At 39.8% G+C, this 22,639-nt stretch overlaps 1 protein-coding gene across 14 annotated transcripts in view; it reads left to right on the forward strand.

Moving 5' to 3' along the window:
• Positions 1-16,916, forward strand: part of ABLIM2 (actin binding LIM protein family member 2) — a 144,467-nt gene extending 127,551 nt beyond the window's left edge. For all 14 annotated transcript variants that reach the window (XM_054824035.1, XM_054824037.1, XM_054824039.1 and 11 more), the window contains 4 exons: positions 1,176-1,230; positions 2,612-2,676; positions 2,849-2,929; positions 15,164-16,916. In XM_054824035.1, coding sequence (XP_054680010.1) covers positions 1,176-1,230; positions 2,612-2,676; positions 2,849-2,929; positions 15,164-15,277 — 315 coding nt within the window. In that variant the 3' untranslated portion in view covers positions 15,278-16,916. The remainder of the gene's footprint in view (positions 1-1,175; positions 1,231-2,611; positions 2,677-2,848; positions 2,930-15,163) is intronic.
• The last annotated feature ends 5,723 nt before the right edge of the window (positions 16,917-22,639 follow it).

Consider the following 22,639-nt stretch of genomic DNA (forward strand, 5'->3'; position numbering starts at 1 on the left):
CCCAGCCACTGCGCTGGTGAGGGACCAAAGCCATCAGAAGGCTCCGCACGGATGAGGCCAAAGCAGGCTCCAGCAGCAGCAGCAGAGCTGGCTGGAGGCTGAGGCCATGCAATGCAGCATGGTAGCAGCAGATGGCACCATTTGTCCCGCCTAGAGGGTCCAACCTCACAGCTGAAAACTGTAGGAAAGTTGAAAAGGTTTTTTGCTCATGGTCAAATCCTTGAGGCCAAAATTCTTCTCAGAATGCATGTCCTCTGTTTGGATTGCAGGTTCATACCAGTTTTTGTGGTTTGTTATTTTTAATCAGCCATCCCAGCGCTGCATAACAAAGTAAACCAAAACCAAACAATAAGGAGCCTTGCAGGTTATTGCGAGTGAAGCTGTGCACACCATTGATACCCTAACAGGCAAAGATGAGATTCAAGAAAAAATAAATCATATAACAGTGCTTTTTTGATACCCTGTAACGTTTGTCTTCATAGCATTTGCCAGCAAAGAAGAAAGACAGTGGGTCAGACAAAGCATGGCACATATGCACAGTTCTCCTTGGTCTTAGCGGCATCAGCAGTGTGAAGCAGAAAGCAGAATGAGACAAGTTTCAGTGCAGCATAAGTGATCTGGTCTGTTGTGACGACTGCAGTAAGATGTCTGCATCACAGGAAAAGGCAATTTCAGTCTAACTTTAGTGCCAGGTCTTCAAACAGGGGTGCCTGGTGGCTTTCTGACACCTTTCTGCCTCATTGAAACCTGCGAGGAGTCAGAGCTCAAAAACATCCAAAGGTCTTAGGGGTGAGGTGGGTTGATATGACACTGCAGTTGCCTCTCGGAGTGACAGCCAAGCTTCAGCTTTCGCTGGTCTGTGGGAGTTCACAGCGCAGGCAGCAAACTGCACCTGCAGTGCCTCTGAGGACCCAGGCGTCCAGCCGACACTCCATCCTCACCTACAGGCAGAGCTCCGTCTCTGCAGTCGTAGATCGATGGGCGGTGGGAGCACTTGGGACTCCTGCCTTGAGCAATTGGGTCAACTCTGAATGAAACTTTATTCTCTTTCTGTCTCACAGGGTTACGTATTGTGATTGTGTGGTACCAGCTGGTTTTCTTTTTTCTCTCAACAACGTGCAGAGTGATTTTGCGGTGTATTTTGCTGCTACAGTGCTTCTTTCTTTCTCTTTCAGCCTGAAAATATGGGCCAATACGAAATGAACCAGGAGGCGAGCTGGGGAATGAAAGGTACATTGCAATATCATTTCCACTCCAATTCGTGTTTTCTTCCTTTAGGATGCTCATTAACATCTTGCCATAAAGGGTTACTATTCTGAGATTTTTCCCATAGTTCACGTAATAATGACTAGATAGAGACCCAGCTCAGTATCTTGTTTATCACAGAGAATCTTCTTTTTAGCTGACTGAACATAAAGGCCTGACTGAAGTCCTGCATCATAAAGTGATGCAACCGTGTTGAGTCAATCCCAGTGTCCTCAATATGTGGCAACAGCCTCTGGTTCTCTTTGCATAGCAGGTGGTGGTCTTATATCAAAGAGAGGGAGAAATTTAAGATAATCACTCCTTCAAGACGTATCTAATAAAAAAGTCCATTGTGCTTCTTGTTTGTGCTACAGTGTGGTTAAAATGTACAGAATTCAAAAAGCAGAATTTATTTGCGTTCATTTTTTTTATTACAGTTTAAGTGGACTTTGAACTTAATATGGAACTTGGGTTGGAATTTTCCAAAGAGCTGAGCAATTTAGGAACATGCATCTGCTCATGAGGAAGAGTAGGAGTTTGTTTCCAAGACACTTAATCTTGTTTTAAAAATCTTACTCTAATGCTTCACTTCATGCCTCTGTGTTGATACAAATCTTTGTCTCTATGTTTGAATAGTTTAAAGCACAGATTTTGAAAAGCAGACTTATCTGTGATTTCATTTCAGACCATAAAAAGGTCTGTGAAAACATACTAGCTATCCTGGTTGCATTTAATCATTGATGTGAACAGATGACGTTGTGGTAGTCTTATCATATATAGTCCTATACTGATCTAACTAGAATACTCTTGTGCTAGTTTAGATCCAGGAATCATTGTCCCCACACCCCCAAATCATCTTTTCTTCGCTGTCGTTATTCCCACTGCAGTCAGCCCAAGTGCAGGATGTTGGCATCTTGGAATATTTATTGTATTAACTCAATGATTTTCATATATGTTCCCAAACTGACATGCCTGTAATAATCCATATATTTTAACTATTTTCAGTAAAAGAACAATAAGGGCAGGACTTTTGGATGACAGACTGACTTAACTCTGCACAAAAGCCTCCTGTAAAAAGAAATTCCCAATTTTGCCAGACATGCTCACTGTGTAACCCAATGGCATCAGGAGATGGATTTTCTGTAATAAGCCTTTGATTTCGAGGACTATTGCTTCGGTAATAGTGTTATAGGCATTCAGAGCATGGGGGTCAAATTCTTACTGTGCATGCAGTTATCCAACAACTACTGGGATGAGAGAAATGTAGTAGCGTAACAAATTGCTGATGTACCTAAGTGTTCATTGCGGTGACTCCAAAAGCAGCCTATAAATTCTAAACTGTGAACCTGTTCTCGTTCTCTTGCAGAATACAAGGTAAGAAGGGCTTTTCCAACACTGGAAGAACAATCAGATTCAGCACTTCCTAGCAAGGTTACATGTGTTCCTTTTTTTATTTTATTTTGTTAATTCTTGTCCCAGTGAAATATTTGTCAAATCAGGATGCAAGTATGTACCATTTATATTAGTAAGTTCCCCACACTGTCATTTCCGCACATCAGAACCAGATTTGGCTGGAGTTCATATGCTCTTGTCTTTTTAACAGATTTATCCTTATGAAACACTTATTGTAACAAACCGAGTTCGTGTGAAATTGCCTAAGGATGTGGACAGGACCAGGCTGGAGGTAGGAATGATATTTGCTTGATGGCTTTGCAAGTCTTTGTCCTGTTTGTTTACCGTCTTAGATATTCCTGTGCCCAAGTAATACCACTGAAAGAAGAGAGAAGAGAGGAATGACATTATATATTATATTTTATTTCAAAACAATAGTATGTAGGCAATTTAGCTAAAAAAGAATAGCCAAAAACTTGGCAAATGTCTGACCACACAATATTTTACAAAGATACTGGTGAAACCCTTTAGTTTTGAATGATTATGCAGTGAATTGAAAGTTGGAATGAGGTGGGTGGCAACTTTTTTTTTTTTTTTATTACTGTTCAAAACACCCTCCTAGAATAACCTGAGTATTATAAAAAAGCTCCATTTATCCTACAAATATATGGACCTATGTTTCTGGGCCATTGTCTTATTCAGCCACCCCTTTGGTTGTGTGATCCATGATCACTGTGCTACAGATTTGCTGTAACATCCACCTCTCTCAAAGAGAGAGAAATGCAGATATAATTTATTGTAAAGGAAAGCTTAGTTTCCAAAGGCCAGATCCTGAAGTTGATGTTCAGGCAAAACTGATGATGTTGATTTTTTTTTGACTGAGTGATGACAGGACTGAATAAAGACTCACCTAAATTAATAAACTAACATATCTTTGTGTGAATTACTCTTAAGAAGAAGAGGTAGTTCAATAAAAATTAAGCTGTTAACAAAATTGGACTTTTAGAAAGATTTATATTTAAATAAATTTATTGTATTTTTAACTTGATAATGTGACAAGAAAAGAAGAAAGAAATTTTAATCTTAAAGCAAAAAAGGAAGAAAATCTGTGAAGTAGCAGAAAAGATCAAGGTTTTTTTTAAAAAAACTCATTTACCAAATTCTTATACAAGTAGTATGTTTTGAAAAGGGTGTTATGTTCTTAAATACTTCAATGTGCTTGTCTCTTGATTACACAGCAAGCGGTATTGATTTGATTGTAAGGAAAAAGGAGCCTCAAACGCATGCTGTTTTAAGCCTGGGGTATAGCAAGGCATGATGGCAATAATAAAAAGCATAATGAGTCCAGAAAAAGAAGAGCTGGAGGGATACTCATCTGGACACATCCTATAAAAGATTCTTTTTTATTTTCATATATATATGTGTGTGTGTGTGTGTGTGCATTGAAGAACAGAGTCTTCGTTAAAACACATCAGGCTGGTCTGAATTGCAAATGCAGCTCCAAATTGCTTTTTTTTAAGACAACATAGAGTTTGCTTTGGATGGATCATGCCTGTCCTGGCTGCCATTATCCATAACTCGCACACTGGCCTCGGCTGGGATTGCTGTTTGTGTCACATTGGGCTTGCTCAGTCTGCCTCGCACCAGGGGCAGCCCAGCGCCCGATGGCTGAAGGAGCCCGGCCGCTTCGAAGATCTCACAGAGGTTTGCAAAAAAAAGAACAATGAACAAGATCTCTGCTTCGAACCTGCGCCAGGAAGGCGATAAGGGGACCGGGCTGATCCTGCTGATTGCTGCACTGTGTCAAACATGTGCGTCTGCAGGAAGGACTCCTTTGGAGACCATCTTATGTTTATTAGGGATTGGTAGTTTTTTAAACAATTAAATTAGCAGCGTTTTAATAGGATTGTAACTACTGGAAAACCAGAGGCAGCAGCTCATCTAGACATTCAAACCATATGCAGAATGGAGTGACAGGCACAAACCGTCACCTTCCCCACCAGCCTCTTCCCCTCCTCCCCATCCCTTCCTTCTGCATTACAGAATTGCTGGAAATAAGTAGCTTTGCATAGAAAAGCAGTTTATCATTATTTCCTCTTGTGGCAGAAGAAGAAGAGTGTAACTTAGTTGCTGACTTGTGCATTCAGCAGATTTCAGGCTTGGGCAAGACCCAGGACTCAGGGAGCCCAAGGACACACGGCTTTACAGGTTTGCACAGGAACAGACCAGGATTAGACACACACACACTGGGAATACTGGCAGCAGGTATTAAGGTTAGATTTCACCTTTTCTAGAGCTCCATTTCGCATTCGCTACAGGGTGTGTACGGTTCGATGCTCACAGATCTCTAGGAGGCAAGTGCTCTCTGGGCAGAATGGGTTGCCAGCTGATGGTCTGTTTGCATCCTGCACAGCCAATGTCACTCTTGAAAGGGCTGGATTGTGCCTACAGAAATGGTGAAAGTGATAGCACTGCTAAGCCCATGTATTATCCAAACTGTAGAGTGATTTATTTAGGAAAATCTTTTAAGAAAAAAATCCATGTTCTAATATTCCAGTTTTATTTTGATCAGTTCTGTGGGCTGAAGCCTCACCTTGCTCTCGCTGCTGCAAATCAGAACGAGCTCCTGGCTGTGATGGCTGTGGACACAGGGTGCAGGTGGTGTCAGTGAAAGGAGACCTAGAACCATTGTGTTTTACATCAACTATCAAACCTGAAAGCGGTCTTACCGTGTCCAGTGTGATTAGAATATCTCACACGTGATGTTTCTGATGAGCAATAAGGTGACTAAATCTGCATGAGCTACAGTTATTGAACAGCCCTCTTGCAAGTTGACTCGAAATGGGCTCTTGTTTGTGAAACAGAGTTTGTTGTGAACTTTGAATGATCCAGCATGGATGTCATGGAAAAGGCGCTGTTGTTTGTCTCTGATTCCCTCTTCCAAGGGAAGTCTCCTATATTGAGTGTTTCTGTCATGAAAAATGAACTCAAGGAAATGGTATTAGCTCCTTGGGTCAAACAAGGGAGGCTGCAATGAAGGCCTGGCCTAATGGTCAGGGACTGCAGGAGGGTGGGGTTTCAATGGGTGGTAGTGTTTTCCTAGCTTTGCTCCCATTGTGAGTATTTTTTAGATTATGCTGTTGTGTAACAATTTTATTTTAAGGATTATAAAAAATAGTTTCTTGTAAAAATGCATATTTTTCTAAGCCCAAGAGGTATCTAGAGATTAGGAAGGCTCAAATGGTAATAAATGCATTCAAATAATAGGAATTCTTTCTTCAAAAGCACATATATCTGAATATAGAAACACTCAACATGTTTTTGTTTGCTTGTTCTAATGCAGCAGTGAGGCAGAAGTAGCCCGGTTCCTTGTGCTCCTCGAGGAGATGTTTATGCCAACAATGAACTAATACATGCAGCATTGAGAACTAGTTATAATAAACAACCTGCTTATTTTTAAATACATTACTGGCACTCAGAGTTTTGAATTAATAGCCTGGATCTTCCTTTAGGATAAGCTGATTAGAAATGCAAGGAATTTACACTAGATAAGGATTTGGCCCAGGAATTTTTTTGGAAGTTTCTCACTACCACAGTGCTGTTTATTCTAACGTTAGATGAACGGAGCAGCACTCCCGTGAGCTATTCTAATGGGAAATGGTGAAGAGCAAGTTAATTCAGATGGTGTTACAGAACAACAAAGCAGTAGGACAGGAGTGGATTATACGTTCTGGGTGAAGAAGAGGAACTGCACCCTCACCACATCTGCAGATGACACAGACTGGGGAGGACAGCAGTTGATGCTCTGGTGAGCAGAGCCTCTGTTCAGAGGGACCTGGCCAGGCTAGAGGAACTGGTTGGCAGGGACTTCATGAAGTTCAACGAAGGTAACTCCAGCAAAACTCAGCTGGACAAGTCCTTGAGAGACATGGTCTAATTTTAAAGTTGGCCCTACTTTGAAGACCTCCATAAGTTCCTAATGTGCTTAGGTTGGTATATTCTGTGAAGACAAAGCCTTAACATAATATAATTACAAAATGGGATTATTTGGTACTCTTGCTGCAATAGAATTTGAAAAAATACATAATTTGGTCTGTCTTAGAACATTTTATCAAAAGGATCATTTTATTATGCAGGGGCTTAAATATAAGTGTCCTGGAGCCAACTTCCCTATTTTGGACAACTTAAGGCATGAGTTTCCAGGGACTAAGGCATCACCTGTGGATGGTACACATTACCTGCTGGTTTCCCAGTGGTGTTCCACATGGTCTGGGGTAATTTGCAAAGGGAGTTGGGCTTATGGACACTTTTGAAAGTCTTGATACCTCTTTTAAGTACTCAAAATTTAGGCCTTGGGCTCCTAAAAGCATACACTTGATACTTTTATCTTAGATTGGCTATTATTTGCCTGTTTTCCAGTCACAGCAATGTGATTCAGTGCTTGCACATCGAAATTGATGGTTCATGCCCAGCTGAATAGATTTATTTATTTTCTTTTCTCCTCAAGTTGCTTTTATCACAGAGTATAAGATTTCTTTTGTGGTCACAGGCTGGTAGTTTTGAAAGCCAACATAGTTAGCGTATTGCATTTGGAAACCATCTTTTAATGTGTTCATTTGATTTTCTTATCTTAATGTATCTTAGTTTCTTTAGCCTTTTCTTTTGAATGTCAGAGCGTTAAAAGCATTATTCATTCATGCCTATGAAATACAGTAGAAAGTAAATTATTCCACTTTTGTTTGAACCTCTTCATTATGTGTTTAAGAAGGATACATTGAAACAATCGCTAAGGAAAAAAAATATTCTGGAATGTAAAGTAGCAAACCTTCATCTGCCACCTTGTTCTCTTGTAAACAGAAATGAGAGATTTAAACATGGGTGCGGTCTTGTTTGAACAGAGCACTCACATTAATTCAAACATGCTTTTCCTCCTGAAACTGCTTGTCTGGATTTGTTTTAGGGATGACATTTTTTCCACTAGTTTCTATTCAACAATCACCCTGGGTTCTAGCCATTTGGGCTGCAACCATTTTAGGACTGGTTTCCAGTAATTGAGCCTGAATTTATAACAGCCCCAGCTCCTAGATGTCATTCATACTAGTAATGTTGTGTGTCCCACCTCCTCTGGAGCTCAGATGGGGAAAATCAGAGCAAAACTGGAATGCTGTGTGTTTGAACATAGAGAAGTGCAGTTTGTAGTTTGGGGCGGAATTCAAGGTTACAGGCTCGCTTCATGGTGAAGCTCATAACCTGGAGTGAAAACGTGCAGTTCATTGACTTCAGGGGAGCTTCACAATGTTTGATTTACAAAACGTCTGCGTGGTGTTTCTTATTCTAGGCATATGCTTGTGTTGTGATTAGTGCTGGATGCCTATATCAGTTTTCAAAGCCCTTATGAAAAGAGCCACTGTAAAGTGAAAATACACTTTAGAAATTACATGGTATGTACAAAAGCTAATACCTATCAGAGTGGAAACACTGTGGGAGTGATCAGGGATTAGATGTGGAGCATTCATATTATGGATGCATTAAAGCTGAAACTAAGGGAAACTGGAAAACCTGCTTCAAGGTATTTTGTACCTGAAGCAAATGAATATGGAAAATTTCATGTTGACTACAGCATACTTTTCTGGATCAGGCCCAAAGACCACAGACACACCACCTGAAACTAAACCTCTGAGCCCTAGCTCTGAGTCTGGGACAAATATCCAAACAAGTGCCAGCACTAACATCCATGAACCCACAATAAATAACTTCATTAGATTCTCCAGTTTAATAGTCATCCATCTCTTAAGTTAAAACTGCACTTACATGTCTTAAAATTTTGAAACTCAAGATCCTCTATATATTTTCATACTTCAAAAGGCTCATTTGTTGAATGACAGAATGATGGCACACGTTATCCTCAGAGATGTTCTACTGTGTACCGCTGTGTAGGTAATATATTGGTATCCCTGAGTGAAATACTTGTAGCTTTTCAGCTTCTTGCGTAGTTACTCAGCTGGGGAAAATATTGAATGTATAATGCTACTACAGAGTATTTTGCATGTGCCTTGTGATGCTTCGTAAGAGGTACTTAGATTGTAAGTACCCCACAGTAGTAGTGCTGAGTGGAATGCAGCTTCTCTGTGAAGTTTCATGGTACCCTGAGATACTAAATGAGATACATCCACAGATCCAAGAGATCTTGTATAGACGCTTGGGGTTACATCAGCGGGGGAAGGGTTTCAGACTCCTTTCCTTGCTGTTTATGTTGCACTACCTTTCCTGGGAGCGGTTTTGGGGACCCACATCGCTATCTGGAAGCAGAGGAGAGAGGGGGATCTACACCTCCTGCCATGGCTCAGTTGCACAAGTGCTCCAACTGTTCAGTGCTGTAACTAAGTGCCGTAATCCAGCGTATCTGCAATCGTTGTGCCTGCTGCCTCATCCCCTGGTCAATGGAGTTGCTCTAGTTATCTTTTGATACCGTTTGAAGTTCATTAGGTGGCAACTCATGCCATTTCTTAACGTTCCCTCCCCTATCACATAATTACTTAATAGTTTGAAATATTTATTGAGCATGAAGCTTAATTACTCCATGGATGAGTGTAACATTCAATACTCCCTTGGGAATGTGGCACATGGCTAATTACAGCTTTGTAATTAGCCATGCAGTAGGTTTAGAAGAAACCTCTGAAAAGCCTGCTGAGCCCCAGCAATGCAACAGAAAGAAGGGGGAAGAGTGAAAACCTTGTGACAGCAAAATGAGGATTCGAAATTCAGTAGATGATAAAAGAGAAAATTTTCCAGAAAATTATGATTGGAGATCCGAAAGTAATATTTGGGCTAACTTTGAGAGGCACAGGAGAAGGGAATGGGGCAGCGAGGGGGAGAGGAGAAAAACTGGCGAAGGGAGGAGGCTATTATTGTTCCAGATGTATTTAGTTGAGATACTTGTTACATCCTAATGAATACAGGAAAAGACTATGTCCCACCAGCAAAGCCTCTGCACTAACTACCCTAAGGAGCAAGATCTGGATATTTACATGAATGCTTGCTTACCTGTGAATAAATCCTTCCCAGTAAATCCCAGTTTAGTTTGACTGTTTTGCATTTTGAAGGCTCTGAAAAAGATCCTGTAGCTTTTACTTTTGGATTTTGTGGATCAGAGGTTGGAAATGTTACAATGACTCTGAACAAAAATGAATTGAAGTGGACAACTATTTAAAATTACACTCTATAAAACAGAGTGCACAGTGGTGCTTCAGAGAGAGACTAGCTGAAAGGTTCACTATAGATTCAAGCAAAGGCAATGTAATGCTCAGCTGTCATTTCCTATAACATAACATAACAAAAAGCAAGAGAGAAACAAACCCGAAGTTTTAAATGACCTCTAGGAATTAGGACTTTGATTTTTCTCATCTTCAACTCATCACCTCCTGCCATCCACTGCATTGGTTCATTGGTTCAGTATTGACTGATGAGGAAGTATGATATCCTCTGCATTTCCTACATCAGCAGGTTTTCATGTGAGGACTCCCATCCAATTACTGACACAGAATAAACATGCTTGTGCAGCATGACCAGGTCACAGCTTACTGCAGTACACTTGTAGGTTAATTGCAATTTTCTCTTCCTGTGACTTATTCACACCCATGCCGTGTTCCTAAGTATTAGTTTTGAAGATCTCTGAATTTCATTAAAAGTACAATTATTCTGGGAAAAGAAATCTCATTGAATTAAATAAACATTATAACTCTATTTAAAATGATTAGTGGCTTTTCAGCAGGCCACAGAAAAATAGAGACAAGCCTCATTAATTTACAGCGAAAAGCATCACTTCTTCCTGAGATAACACTGTGGAGCAAGTATGTGCAATTAATTACTGTGCAATTAATTACTTTTGTTCTGAGAGGCTCAAAAATGAGCACGTATCTGTACCGCTCATTGTAATGATTGTGTTTTGTAGAGCATGAGGATTTTCCATTACAGGGGTTACCTTGCAGTAGAGAGGTTTAGCGCAGCCCTTGCTTAGTTCTGTATATCTTAATAAGAAACATTTGTGTTTTAATTCTTCTGTAGTGTGCGTGTATGTTTTAGGAGAGCTAGCTGCATAATTACAGCAAGGTGGGGTGACCCTTCTCACACAGCACTGTGCCCTATAGGTAACGTTCAGGTGAGGAATTACAGCAGCAGCATTTGGTTCCCAAGCTGCAGGCCACCTTTGGGCTTCGCAAAGTGGGATCCCAAGGTTGTGATTCCACATCTCTAATCCAAAATTCTGTCAGTGTAGGTGAGAGGTTGTGCTTCTGGAGACACAACTCTCCTCTCCCATACAAAGCCATTGCTGCCACCCATGGATGCAGCTGGTGGGACCAGCGCTTTACTGAACTTGAGTCTCACTGTCTTTCTCTCATTTCTTATGCAAGCTGTCATGAAATGCTATCCAGAACAAAAGATTGAACACTATGAACTTTACGAACCACAGATTAATACAAATTTCTCAAAACAATATGATGTGGTAGTCCTTTCTAGTGTAACCATTTCACAAATGTATCCAAAATCCTGATGTTCTGATGCTGCGAGCTCCAGTATAGCAGGTTTTTTAGTGAAGAACCATCTTTAAACTATTTACCTTATCTTTTGGCAAGGCTTTCAGGCAGCATCATGTTAACATCACTATGCAGCTTCCAAGCTGAGCTCACTTAAATGCAGTCAGTTCAGAGCGTGGGCAGAAGGGGACCTTAATCTGGTCCTCTGTACTCTCCTCGGTGTCTGCAGTGTGCCCAGCTTTGCCGTTGGTGCAGAGCAGAGAGGTAGATGGAGTTAAGCTGCCTAAATATGGCCAAATTGTCACAAAGGGAATTAAGAATTGGTTACTAGCACACTGTAAAACACCCAGACTTCCTATGTAAACAAGGCCAACACTAGTAAAAAAAAAGGAATGACTGTTACATTTGCTAATAAGTTGGGCCATTCATTTAATGGCCCAGTGATGCACTATTAACTTAGCTAGATATTTTAAGCTGATTCAATCCTAAAAAAAAAAAGAAATAAAAAAAAAAAGAAATAATGTTCTTGGCCTTGAAAAGCATAGCTTTACATACACATCTTCTCTCATACCTCAAAATTAATATCATCCCTATTCCCTATGCATAATTTTCAATTTCCCTTCTTTTGTTTGACTAATGAGACAAGGTAACACTTCAGTTAAGACAAATTAATATTCAAATAGCTGAGAAGAAAGATAAATCAATCTAAGATTTCTTAGTGGTGCATTTTCTCTGCCTTTGTTTGGGAAGAGCTCTAGGTCTTAAAGCTATAAGGTTTAGGAAAGTCCCAACAATAGTGCAGACAAAATTTAGCATCACACATACAAAGAAAAGTATGAACATAAACTTCCCACACTGGCCTATTCCCATGGTGTTTAGACCCTTCAAATACTTGTAGACATTTACCATATTTTCCCTTAGTCATCATTTGGCTAAGTTTATACATACTTAGGCCTTTAAGTCCTTCCTCATAAATCAAACTCTACAACCCATGATTACTTTTGTTACGTCTATCTGAAGCTTTGCCAGTTTGATGACATCTTTCTGGGATCAAGGTTTATTCCAAAATTTGCAGACAGAACTGTAATCATTGCTGCTTCTAGGGTTGGTCCCTAAGCTGGAGCCCATGATGTGTAAGAAAGGGATGGTGAAAGTTTCTGAGATGCAAGGAGAACAGTGGGAATTATGCTGCATTGGGCACATACTGGTGTCCTCAGCGAGGGTTCAGACCAAAGGGGAAGTGTTGCCTTCTACTAGATTTAATTTTGCATGTGAGTAATGCCTTGATGGAGTAAGAAATGTTGCTAATATTGCAGTCTGGTGGTTGGTCCTTGAGATGAGAGACAATATGCAGAGGAGAATTAAAAGCAAAGAAAGTGCCTGGTAGAGAATGGGAGGTGGAAATAAATGAGCTCATGCTTTCCCCATCTCAATCTCTGCTACTGCATTCCTGGGCTGAAAACTCTCAACTGCTTTTGGACCAGGCAGCAGCAGTAGAGAACTGCTGTGAGCAAAAAAAAAAAGCTGCTGGTGTGACCCAAAACTTCAGTATAATTAGAAAAGGACTGCATGCAAGGAATGAAGGTGATGCCATCTGGATACAAGCAGAGGAAGAGAGCACACATCTAATTCGTACTGGCTTGGATAGATGCAGGCGGACTGAATGCTCGCTAAGCCTGAGGGCACCGCAAAGTGATAAATGGCAAAGTACGGCCTTGGAGAGGAAAGGGGGAGTTGCAAAGCTCGTACTGGAGAGATTGGTGGCAAGTGTCATCAGGAGGTGAAGTGCAGCGAGTGTTCGACACCCTGCAGAAAAGGCCTGGGGCCTGACATAGGGCTTGCTGACTCCCTCCATTGACCTTCAGTGCCGAAACGGACCTGATGAGACCACAGCAAATTCTAGGAAGAAATGGTGTCATTTACCTCAAGGAAAAAAATGGTGAAAACATTCCTTTTAAAGTTTTACATTTTCTATGGTTTTGGATGATTGGCAAAGTGAGTTTACCTGTAGAGTATAGGCTTTCTCATTTTCTCTTTGAGTATGAACTACAGTTTGCCACTGCTTTCTCCTGAGTGAGGGGACATCTCATGTCTTATCCAGTCTAGAAAGCAAGGTAAAAGAAAATGATACACTTTGCTCATCCAGACTTCTTTTTCAATCCCACAATGTACAGACATGTTCCTTGCTGTGAGAAATTGCTGAAGGTAAGCTTGCTCCCATTTGTCCACTGGATTACCAGGAAGATATGGAAAAAAAAAAAAAATCAATGCAGAGAGAAGTTACTTTTTCTTTCCAAACACAGTAGAATTAAATTCTGTCAGCGAGAGATTGTTTCTAAAATACATTGTCAGATGTTGCTCATTTCCATGTGAAATAGGATCTCCTTTGCCAAATATGCATGGCGTGTTTGTTCCATGCTATGCATAGTGCTTATGGTGGGTTGCTATCATTGGTCAAATGAAAAATGAAGGCTCAGTTCCAAACTCTTAGTCACTGTTGTTCTGAATATGTGGAATCTCAAGGGAAAAAAACCAAGGCTGTCCTTTTTTAAGAAACCACAAGGGCCCATAATGACCATTCAAGGTAGTTAAATGTAGTGATTTCTTAGAAACAATTTCATTAATTTTTCTTGAGTAATTTACATTACAAAGATAAATGCATTGTTAATAAGTGGAAAGTAAAATTTTGCTTTCAAATTTCTCCAAAAAAATAGCTTTGTAAGGTAGGCCAATGGGGCTGTGTCCATCCCGGTCAGGTAAACCATCAGGGAATTAGCAGGGCACGTTAGCATGCTCTGTGCCACAACTTTGGCTGATAGCAGCAAGCACTCTTCCAGACGATGCTGGGTCCTGATTCAAATGAGAGACAACCTTGGCCTATTTGAACTACCAGTAAAAACAGAGCATCCCTGGAGAGTGCTGGGCTCCCCTCTACCTTGAGCATCTTGCACTCAGCATCTGGAGGCAGCATTATTCACATTCATGAGGACTGTGTCTCCTTTGAAATTACCCTCTGGCTGGCTTACTGGCATGCGTCTTGAGAGTGAGTAGTGTGGACTAAATGGGAATTTTGTCAAAAGCTCGGCTGGGGAGGAGAGGGTTAGATTGCAGGGCTGGTCCCAGGTTTCAAGGAAATCTTTGTGGAAGAGGAGAGTCCATGTTTAAAAATTGCAATTTGTAATTCTCATTGCACTGATAACTGATACTGCTGAAATGCTCGAGCAACAGTTAGTCCACAATGATCAGAAGAATTTTATATAATATTCATTTCCAATTCACACATTTATCTTTTCTGCCTTATGTGCATGTATGGTAATATTTGTTAGGCAATTGTTATCTTACCTCCTTCCAATTCTTTATGTTGGTATTCTCCCCTTTTTCTCTATTTCTCTTTTTTTAATATTGAATCATGAAAACATCAAATAGAAGCGTAGTTCTTGGCATTTTAAAAAAAAAAACAAAACAACTTTATCCAACTTGGACTTCTGATATGAGTCTGTCCCCATGGATAAGCATATTTTGGATTTAAGAACTTATCAGTGTGCTCTCTCCTTTGTTACAAGGCTGCTATTAGTGGATCAGTGTGGCGTCCACCACTGTCATTAAAGATCAAGGCAAAACAAATCCAACTCTGAAATTACATTGTTATCAATCTCTTTAAAGTCCTGGAATAGCTTAAGTTTGTCTCAGCGTGCTCTGTCATCAAGCACCACGTATAAACACATCTTTTTCCCAAAGACCACAGTTTCTGCTCAGTTGGAACTATATTGAAAAGATTTTTTTTTTCAAAAGTCACTACTGCCATCAATAATTTAATTCCCCAGCTGCTCTGAGCTCATTTGGTTTTGATGCAGTCTTTTCCAGAACCAATTTGGAATTTAAATGCAAATCTTAATGCATTATTTTGTGGTGTGTTTTAAAACTTAGGAAGGGCAGAAATATTCCTGTGCACAGAAGAGCTTAATGATACTTTTTGTATTTTCATTTTCAAGAGGCATTTGTCCCCTGAAGAGTTCCAAGAAGTCTTCAAAATGAGCATTGAGGAATTTGATCGTCTGGCACTTTGGAAGCGGAACGACCTGAAGAAAAAGGCCCTGCTTTTCTAGCCCCTCCCAGATAAAATATGTGCTTAATCAAAACAAAAATAGTCTTGCCAGAACTATCACATGCACTTGCTGTTGAACCACTGTCCAGCTTCATTGTGTTAGTATGTGTCGGGGGAAACAGGACAGATTAGATGGCAACGCATTGGAATACAGAGAATTTGCTAATCGTGCATGACCAGATGGTTTTGTCAGTAACTCCTGGTCCTACCCAGTTTACAATGTGCAAAAAATCTAGCTTTAAATTTATTGTTGCTTGCAGTTATTGCTTGATGCAAATGGAAATTATGAAGGGAAGAGAAAAAGTGTTGCTGTGACAAAGGAAATGCATCCAACATTTTGTTCCATTAATTTTTACAACACAATTTTTACAAAATCAAGTAAGTAATGAATATAAAATTCTCCAATGGGGGATCACATGCTATTGAAAATATGGTAAAAGCCAAAGAAAAGCATGTGTGCAAGCAATTATTGCAATTGTTTATGTGTGGTACTTTTTAAGAATGAAAGCAAAAATATGGAAGCACCTTAATTCTACTTCTTATACTTTAGACACAGCCTACTCTCTAAAAGGTCATATTTGTCTAGAAGGTAATTAGCTATCTTTAATTACAACACAAGAGTTTTTATTTTATTAAGAATATATTGTGACATAAAACAGTTATAATGACTAAAATGTATGCAGACCTACTTAAAAATTTAGTCCCATTCATCAGGAAAACTGAAGCCTTATACAAAACTGGTTTAGGAGTGTATTGTGCCAGTTAACTGTGTTTTCCTACTAGTTTGGGGTGTTTGGAGAAATTTTTTTTTACATTTCATGCTGATAAAAATACCATGAAATCTTAATTATATGTAGATAGAGATGCCTATCTATAAAAGAATTATTTTCATTAATATATGTCCTAAGTAAAAACATTCTTACTTTTTCCACTTTCTGGCTTTACACAGTAAGCCATGAGATGGCAATTGGTAGGTGCGGAAATGAAACAGTTCAGCATAAAATGTAACAAAAAAAGCTTGGTGTGCTCTATCAATAATACATCCAATTATAATCAAATATATAAAATCCTCATGCATTACTATTTGCATGTTTCTATACAAATCAATTTAAAGAAACAACTATGTGATACTGGTGCAGTACCTTGAAACTATCTTAAATAACAAGCAAAGCTAACAAAATCTAAGTGTTTGATGAGCATTAGACTTTAATATCTCTTCCAGGTGAAAGACTGTATTAAATTTAATAATTTCATATGGTCAGAAGTATGGTTGCTGACAAAGAATGTTTTAAAGTGAGTTGCTAGTTTTGTGTGATACTAAAAGAGTATTACAAAAAGTATGTTTTTCAGCCATGCGTCAGTATTCTGCATTTTTACTGCCTTGAATGTTTGTACTCACTTCCTACTTCACTATGTCTTTTTGCATTTCCTTAAAGTAACTGGTTAATATATGCACTACAACACACTGTTTCAACTGACCGAGTGTCGGAAAAACCATAGCATCAAACATGCCTTCTTCCAACTAACTTTCAAAATCCATGCTGTTGGAAATAAATATTTTCTCATGACCTAAATGTTTTGTCTGATGATACAAATGTTTAAAAAATTCATTAAAACAAAGACATAACTGAATGACTTTGCTAACGTGTGTATAATTTTTAGATTGCACTGCTGCTCTGGATGGGGTCTTCCCACGATATTAATGTAAATAATACGCATTTTGCATTAGTCTTCTCAGTGAGGAGAGTGGTGTGTACCTCTGAATGTCAAGTTACTGTAAAGTTGGTCATGATTTAAACAATCCATCTAGCAACTGGCACATCTCACCAAGCAAAAGCTCCTTCACTGGTGATGTTCAGTGTACAGAACCATCGGCCAGCCTAAACTGAGAGCTCTTGATCACCTGTAGACTGCATCCATAATGCTTTTCAGCCTCAGAACAGCTTGTTATGTTTTGCCTACATGTGAAAACTGGCAGCGCACTGAAATGGGCCAGTCTAAAACATGATCAGCAAGGCCCATGGGTACTATGACAATCTAAATCCAGAAGAACAATTGGCTGGAGAATGATGATCAATAAGTTTGATGTTGGTGAAGACCACCCTTTTCATCTAACACCTTCCTGGGACATCAGATTGATTACAGGCATCTTATCCATGAGTAAAAAAATTGCAGGTCAATCAAGGAAATCCATATACTGGTGCAGATCAGGTTCAATGTCGAGCTTCATAGATAATTTGAAAGTTGCTTAACGACAGCAGCTGTTCTACTGGTGCAGGATTCAACCTCTGCTGCAGGGAAAACATGCATTACTAAGCAATACATGTGATCGAGAGCTCCATGCTGCTGTTCTTTATTATGCAGATGTATAGCTGATGACAAGTGAGGACAGTGAGAGCATGTGAGCTCTGTTTGACTCATTTGTGCTCTTCTGAGCCATTTAGTCTGTTATAACATCAACAGCCTTAAAAGTGTTTCCTGAAGACCCTTGTCCTACCTGAGCTAAGTCAGATAGAACTCTTGTTTTACATACCCCTATGTATACGTTTTAGCTCATGAGCATCACTTTTTATCACAACGCACAACTGTACCTAGGAGTGGTACCCCATCATCTATCTATATTTGCTTACAAGTCAGTTTGTCATTCTGTGCTCCCTTTTATGGTCAGTGAAGAGAAAAAAAGCACTTCAATCACATCCTGATGTTCAAAACTAGTTACGTGAATTGCGCCTATCATATTTCTGTCCACTGAATATAAAGAAAGCTAATCCAACTGCAGAAGTACACATTGCAAGCTGTCTAATCTTAGATGAAATTAATTCTATGCCTACAGTCTGTAAGTGAAAACAGTAAGCCAGATCTTACCAGGTTGGTGGAATACCACTCTTGGAACCATTGGCAGTTCCTAAACCATGTTACCAAATCACTTTCAAGCCATCAGGACAGGACTTTGAATTGCACAGATCTCACAAAACGCCTTAACACAGTAATTCTTTGTGTTCATTATACTATTCACCAAACAGGCACGTATTCGATGCCAAACACGCAAAAATGTTTTAGAAGACAGTCAGTTTATCAACTTACGTTCCTACTACCAGCCAAAACCAAAAAGGAATTTTGGCTTCCATACACAAAACCTTTGCTGACGTTAGATGAACAAGTACTCTTTTGTGTCCTTATTTCGTTTTCCTGAAAGTTTGAAATGGTCTGTAGATGTCTGTTCTGTGCAAAGGTGGTATAACTCAATGAGCCGTTCTGTTTTTCAGATGATACATGTCAGTGTATCACTCTATATTTAAAGCATTTACTGTCATATGGCACAGGGACCTATTTAGTTATGCTTTCTAGCCTAACTAAATTCTCATTTACAGTATGATATTGTATGCTGGATTTGGCACCAGCCAAATACACCAGTGTGAAAGGGCCATAAAGTGAGTAGTGTTGCAATTGACTTCACTACTAAGTTTTTTGTACATCACCTAACCTCCATACACCAGAACATGGCATACCAGAGTATACATTTCTGTTTCTAAATTTTGTCATATTTTCCCCATTTAAAAACTGCAAATTGGAATTTTAGTCATGTAGTCTTCTTTCAGGAACTTACAATATCTTATTAAATGTGAATAGATGAACATGTGCATAATCAATGTTCTGGTTTATTTCTAGAGTTCCATATGCTAATCTTAAATACCATTATGAAATGGAAAATGCATTTCAGAGTAATGAGATAAATCTTTGCCAGAATATTCCATCTGATAGTGTGGTCCAGCATTGGCAGTAATTGAGAGTCTCAACAAATCATCGGCTTTTTTTTTAGATAATTCTTTTTAGAGTTATTAAGATACTGTTCAATAGTCTTGTTTTCAAAGGAATTCTGGCTTTCAGCATTTTGATAAGTGTGGATGTGGCTATGCAGCTCGGAAGGATCAATATAGTTCTTGAAGGAACCTATTTTGATACGTATACAAGAAGCAAAGGAATTCTGTCAGAGAGTTCATTTTCATATTTGGATCTGAGTTGTATGTCTCAGCTGTTCATGACAACCGTGATGTATGACCTAATTCTCACCTCATGTATTTTAAAGTAGGCATGTCTCAAACACAGCAATGAAAGAGCCAACTTATTTCATCATCATAGTCTTGGAGACAAAGGAACACATGGATTTTTGTGGTTGCTGAGGAATATCTGACCAACAATTCCAGATAGGAAACCAGGCGTGCCAGATTACCATTATAGCTGTCTGAGGAGGCTGGACATTTTTGTCTGACCTTCTGCTATTTCTTTTCCTTGTGGTACAGGGGAGAACTCTGAAAAATGGAATTGCAGAAACAAGAAAATACATAGTTGTCAGAAGCTACCTGGAATCTAATAACCCTCTGAGACAAGGCTAGTTTTACATGAAGAAAAAAGATAGTTCAGACCGAGGGAGATGCCTTGTCTTACATTCCTCATTTTGATGAGGAACCATCTGTTTAACATTTCCCAAATGTGACCAAGGCAGACCATTAATTTTAGTAGCCTTTATTAGCCTTTTCACAGATCTGCAGGAAAGTGCTGTCCCACTATTTGCCGATGAGCTAGGTGAGATCCCAGGCGCTGCCGGCTGTATGGCCCATGGGCTCCAGAGTGTCCTTATATTCTCCTATCCCTTTGACTTGTGCGTGAGGAAAAGGATCATGTTTTTCCAAGCTTCCGAAGATCTAGACTGGCCCTTGACCAATGTGATTACTTGGTAGCTCACAGGTGTGGCTACCATTTTTTGGATATCTTGAGTATCTGAAAGAAAGACGAATGTTTTTAATATCAGTGACAGACTGCAACCCTCTGGTACATGTAAAATTGTACTGGAGGCTTGTATTTCTTCATATCCAGGCCACCTCTGAGGTATGGCCAAATCCTCAAAGGCTCGCGGGAGGTGCCGGTTCAGGCTGTTTGAGTCTTTGTATCCCTTCTCACTTTTTCTATTCTGTGAAAAGCCATGCTAGAAAAGGTGGTACTCAGTAAAAATTCATGCCTTTGAAACATTAGATCTCAGTGGTTTACTTCTCTAGTAATGAAGCACACACTGCAAATTAAAGTTTGTTGGGTTATTGCAGCTGGTTATTATTCCCTCCTCACAACCACCTGCTGTGAGTTACAGCTAAGAGAAGTAAATAGTTACGTGTTTTTCTAAGTGCTCTTACTTTCATGATTTAGCACATTTTCTTCCTACCACTGTGTCTGATGCTTGACTACTATGCACGCAGGTATTTGTAAGTGGGTAGGTTCCATATTTTTTTAAATGGTCGAACAAATCTATGCAGCACTCAAGCAGTTTGGACCAGCCAGTAGTCCTTCTGTGCCAGACTGCCCGACAGCAGCAGCTCCAGAGTGATCGGCAGGAAACCAAAAATGGACAAAAGCAACGTGTGCCACATATCTAAATGTATAAAGATTCAAGGCTTTAAGGAAGAGGTTTACTGCCGTGGCTATGATGTATTTACCATTTGTTAGAAGAAGTCTGGATATCCTTGATTTCTGTTTCTGAATCTTGTTACATATGTGTCCTGAATGATTTGCTGTTGACCTGTTTTCTCCACTTGCTATGATGCGCTCTTTTATTACATCCTCTAACTTCTCTCTCCACTAAAAATTGCAATATTTTCAGTTTCTTTTGAGATTAAAACCTTTCTTTCCCCTTGATAATTCTTCTGCAAGTTCCTCTCAGCCCATTGTACTTTGTATTCAGGAGGTGGTCTGACAGAATGACGGCGTTACAGTATTTGCTTTATATTCCCTATGTTATGTCAAACATTATAACATATTTTTTTTTTACAGGGGAAGAAGAAAGGTAAGAATGACTTTTTGACTTTTTTTTACTACAAATATATGTTATGCTGAAGCCCTGCTTAAGCTACTCTCACTATTGCAAGTTATTTAAAAAAAAAAATCTCTCAAGTTAAGGATGTTGAGTATAGATACTTTGGGCTCCCCAGTTTTTGCCAATGTTATGCTAGACATTTTTCATCTCCCAGCTAGTTTTTGATAGATGGAAGTGCCTGCAGGACTTTATGAGTCACTGTATAAGCATCAAATTGTTCAAATTGCATTTTTTTTCCTTAATCCATTTTTCAGTGTAATAACTGGTTATTTTTATAGTGCAATAAAAATGACATCATAATCAAAGGCTACTGAAATACTTTATTCCATTTTAAATGGCACAGAAGAGAATATAAATACAGAATAGAAGCTGAAAAGTATCCTTTTTTTTTTAGTAGGGGCTAAAATTAAAGGGTTCTACAGAAGAATGCTCTCCTCTTGTCATCAGTGGGAGGACTCTGCTGCTGTAGGTTATTATGAGGTGTTGAATTTCAAGGCAGACACCTTCCTCCAGGGTCTATAAATGTTTTTGAAAATATAAATATCAGATTATGTGCTTTCACATTTCTTTTACCTTTGTACCTCTGAAATAGGCTCACATATAAATTAGCATACTTCAAGCCTTCTACACTCATGAAATGACTAAAAATAGTATTTCTATACTAATACCAGTTTGGCAATACTGCTATTGTGCTGAAATTAGAAGTATTTATGAAAATTTTCTTGAACCCTATCTTGCTTACTAAAAAATAGTGAAACATCTACTGTAAGAAATCCAGTAAGAAACGAAGAGACCTAGTAATTGCAAAACAAACCTTACAAAGATACTTTACATCATCAGACCTTGATTTCCAAACACTGTACAGAAGGTAAGCAATAAAGTAGCAGGTGCCCAATGTGTTGGGTTTGCGTGGCAAGGTTTTGGTAGCGGGGGGGGCTACAGGGGTGGCTGCTGTGAGAAGCTGCTAGAAGCTCCCCCTGTGTCTGACAGAGCCAATGCCAGCCGGCTCCAAGACGGGCCCGCCGCTGGCCAAGGCCAAGCCAATCAGCGCCTCTGTGATAACATATTTAAGAAAGGAAAAAAAGCAAGTTAGAGAGAGCTTTCGCAGCCGGAGAGAGGAGTGAGAAGATGTAAGAAGCTCTGCAGACACCAAGGTCAGTGAAGAAGGAGGGGGAGGAGGTGCTCCAGGCGCCGGAGCAAAGATCCCCCTGCAGCCCGTGGTGAAGGCCATGGTGAAGCAGGCTGTCCCCCTGCAGCCCATGGAGGAAGGATGAGGGGGTGTAGAGATTCCACCTGCAGCCCGTGGAGGACCCCACGCTGGAGCAGGTGGAGGCACCTGAAGGAGGCTGTGGCCCGTGGGAAGCCCACGCTGAGCAAGTTCCTGGCCGGACCTGTGGACCCGTGAAGAGGGGAGACCATGCCAGGGCAGGTTTGCTGGCAGGACTTGTGACCCTGTGGGGGACCCACGCTGGAGCAGTCTGCTCCTGAAGGTCTGCACCC

This window comes from Grus americana, chromosome 4 (assembly GCF_028858705.1).
Source record: "Grus americana isolate bGruAme1 chromosome 4, bGruAme1.mat, whole genome shotgun sequence".
Classification (NCBI taxonomy): Eukaryota; Metazoa; Chordata; class Aves; order Gruiformes; family Gruidae; genus Grus; species Grus americana.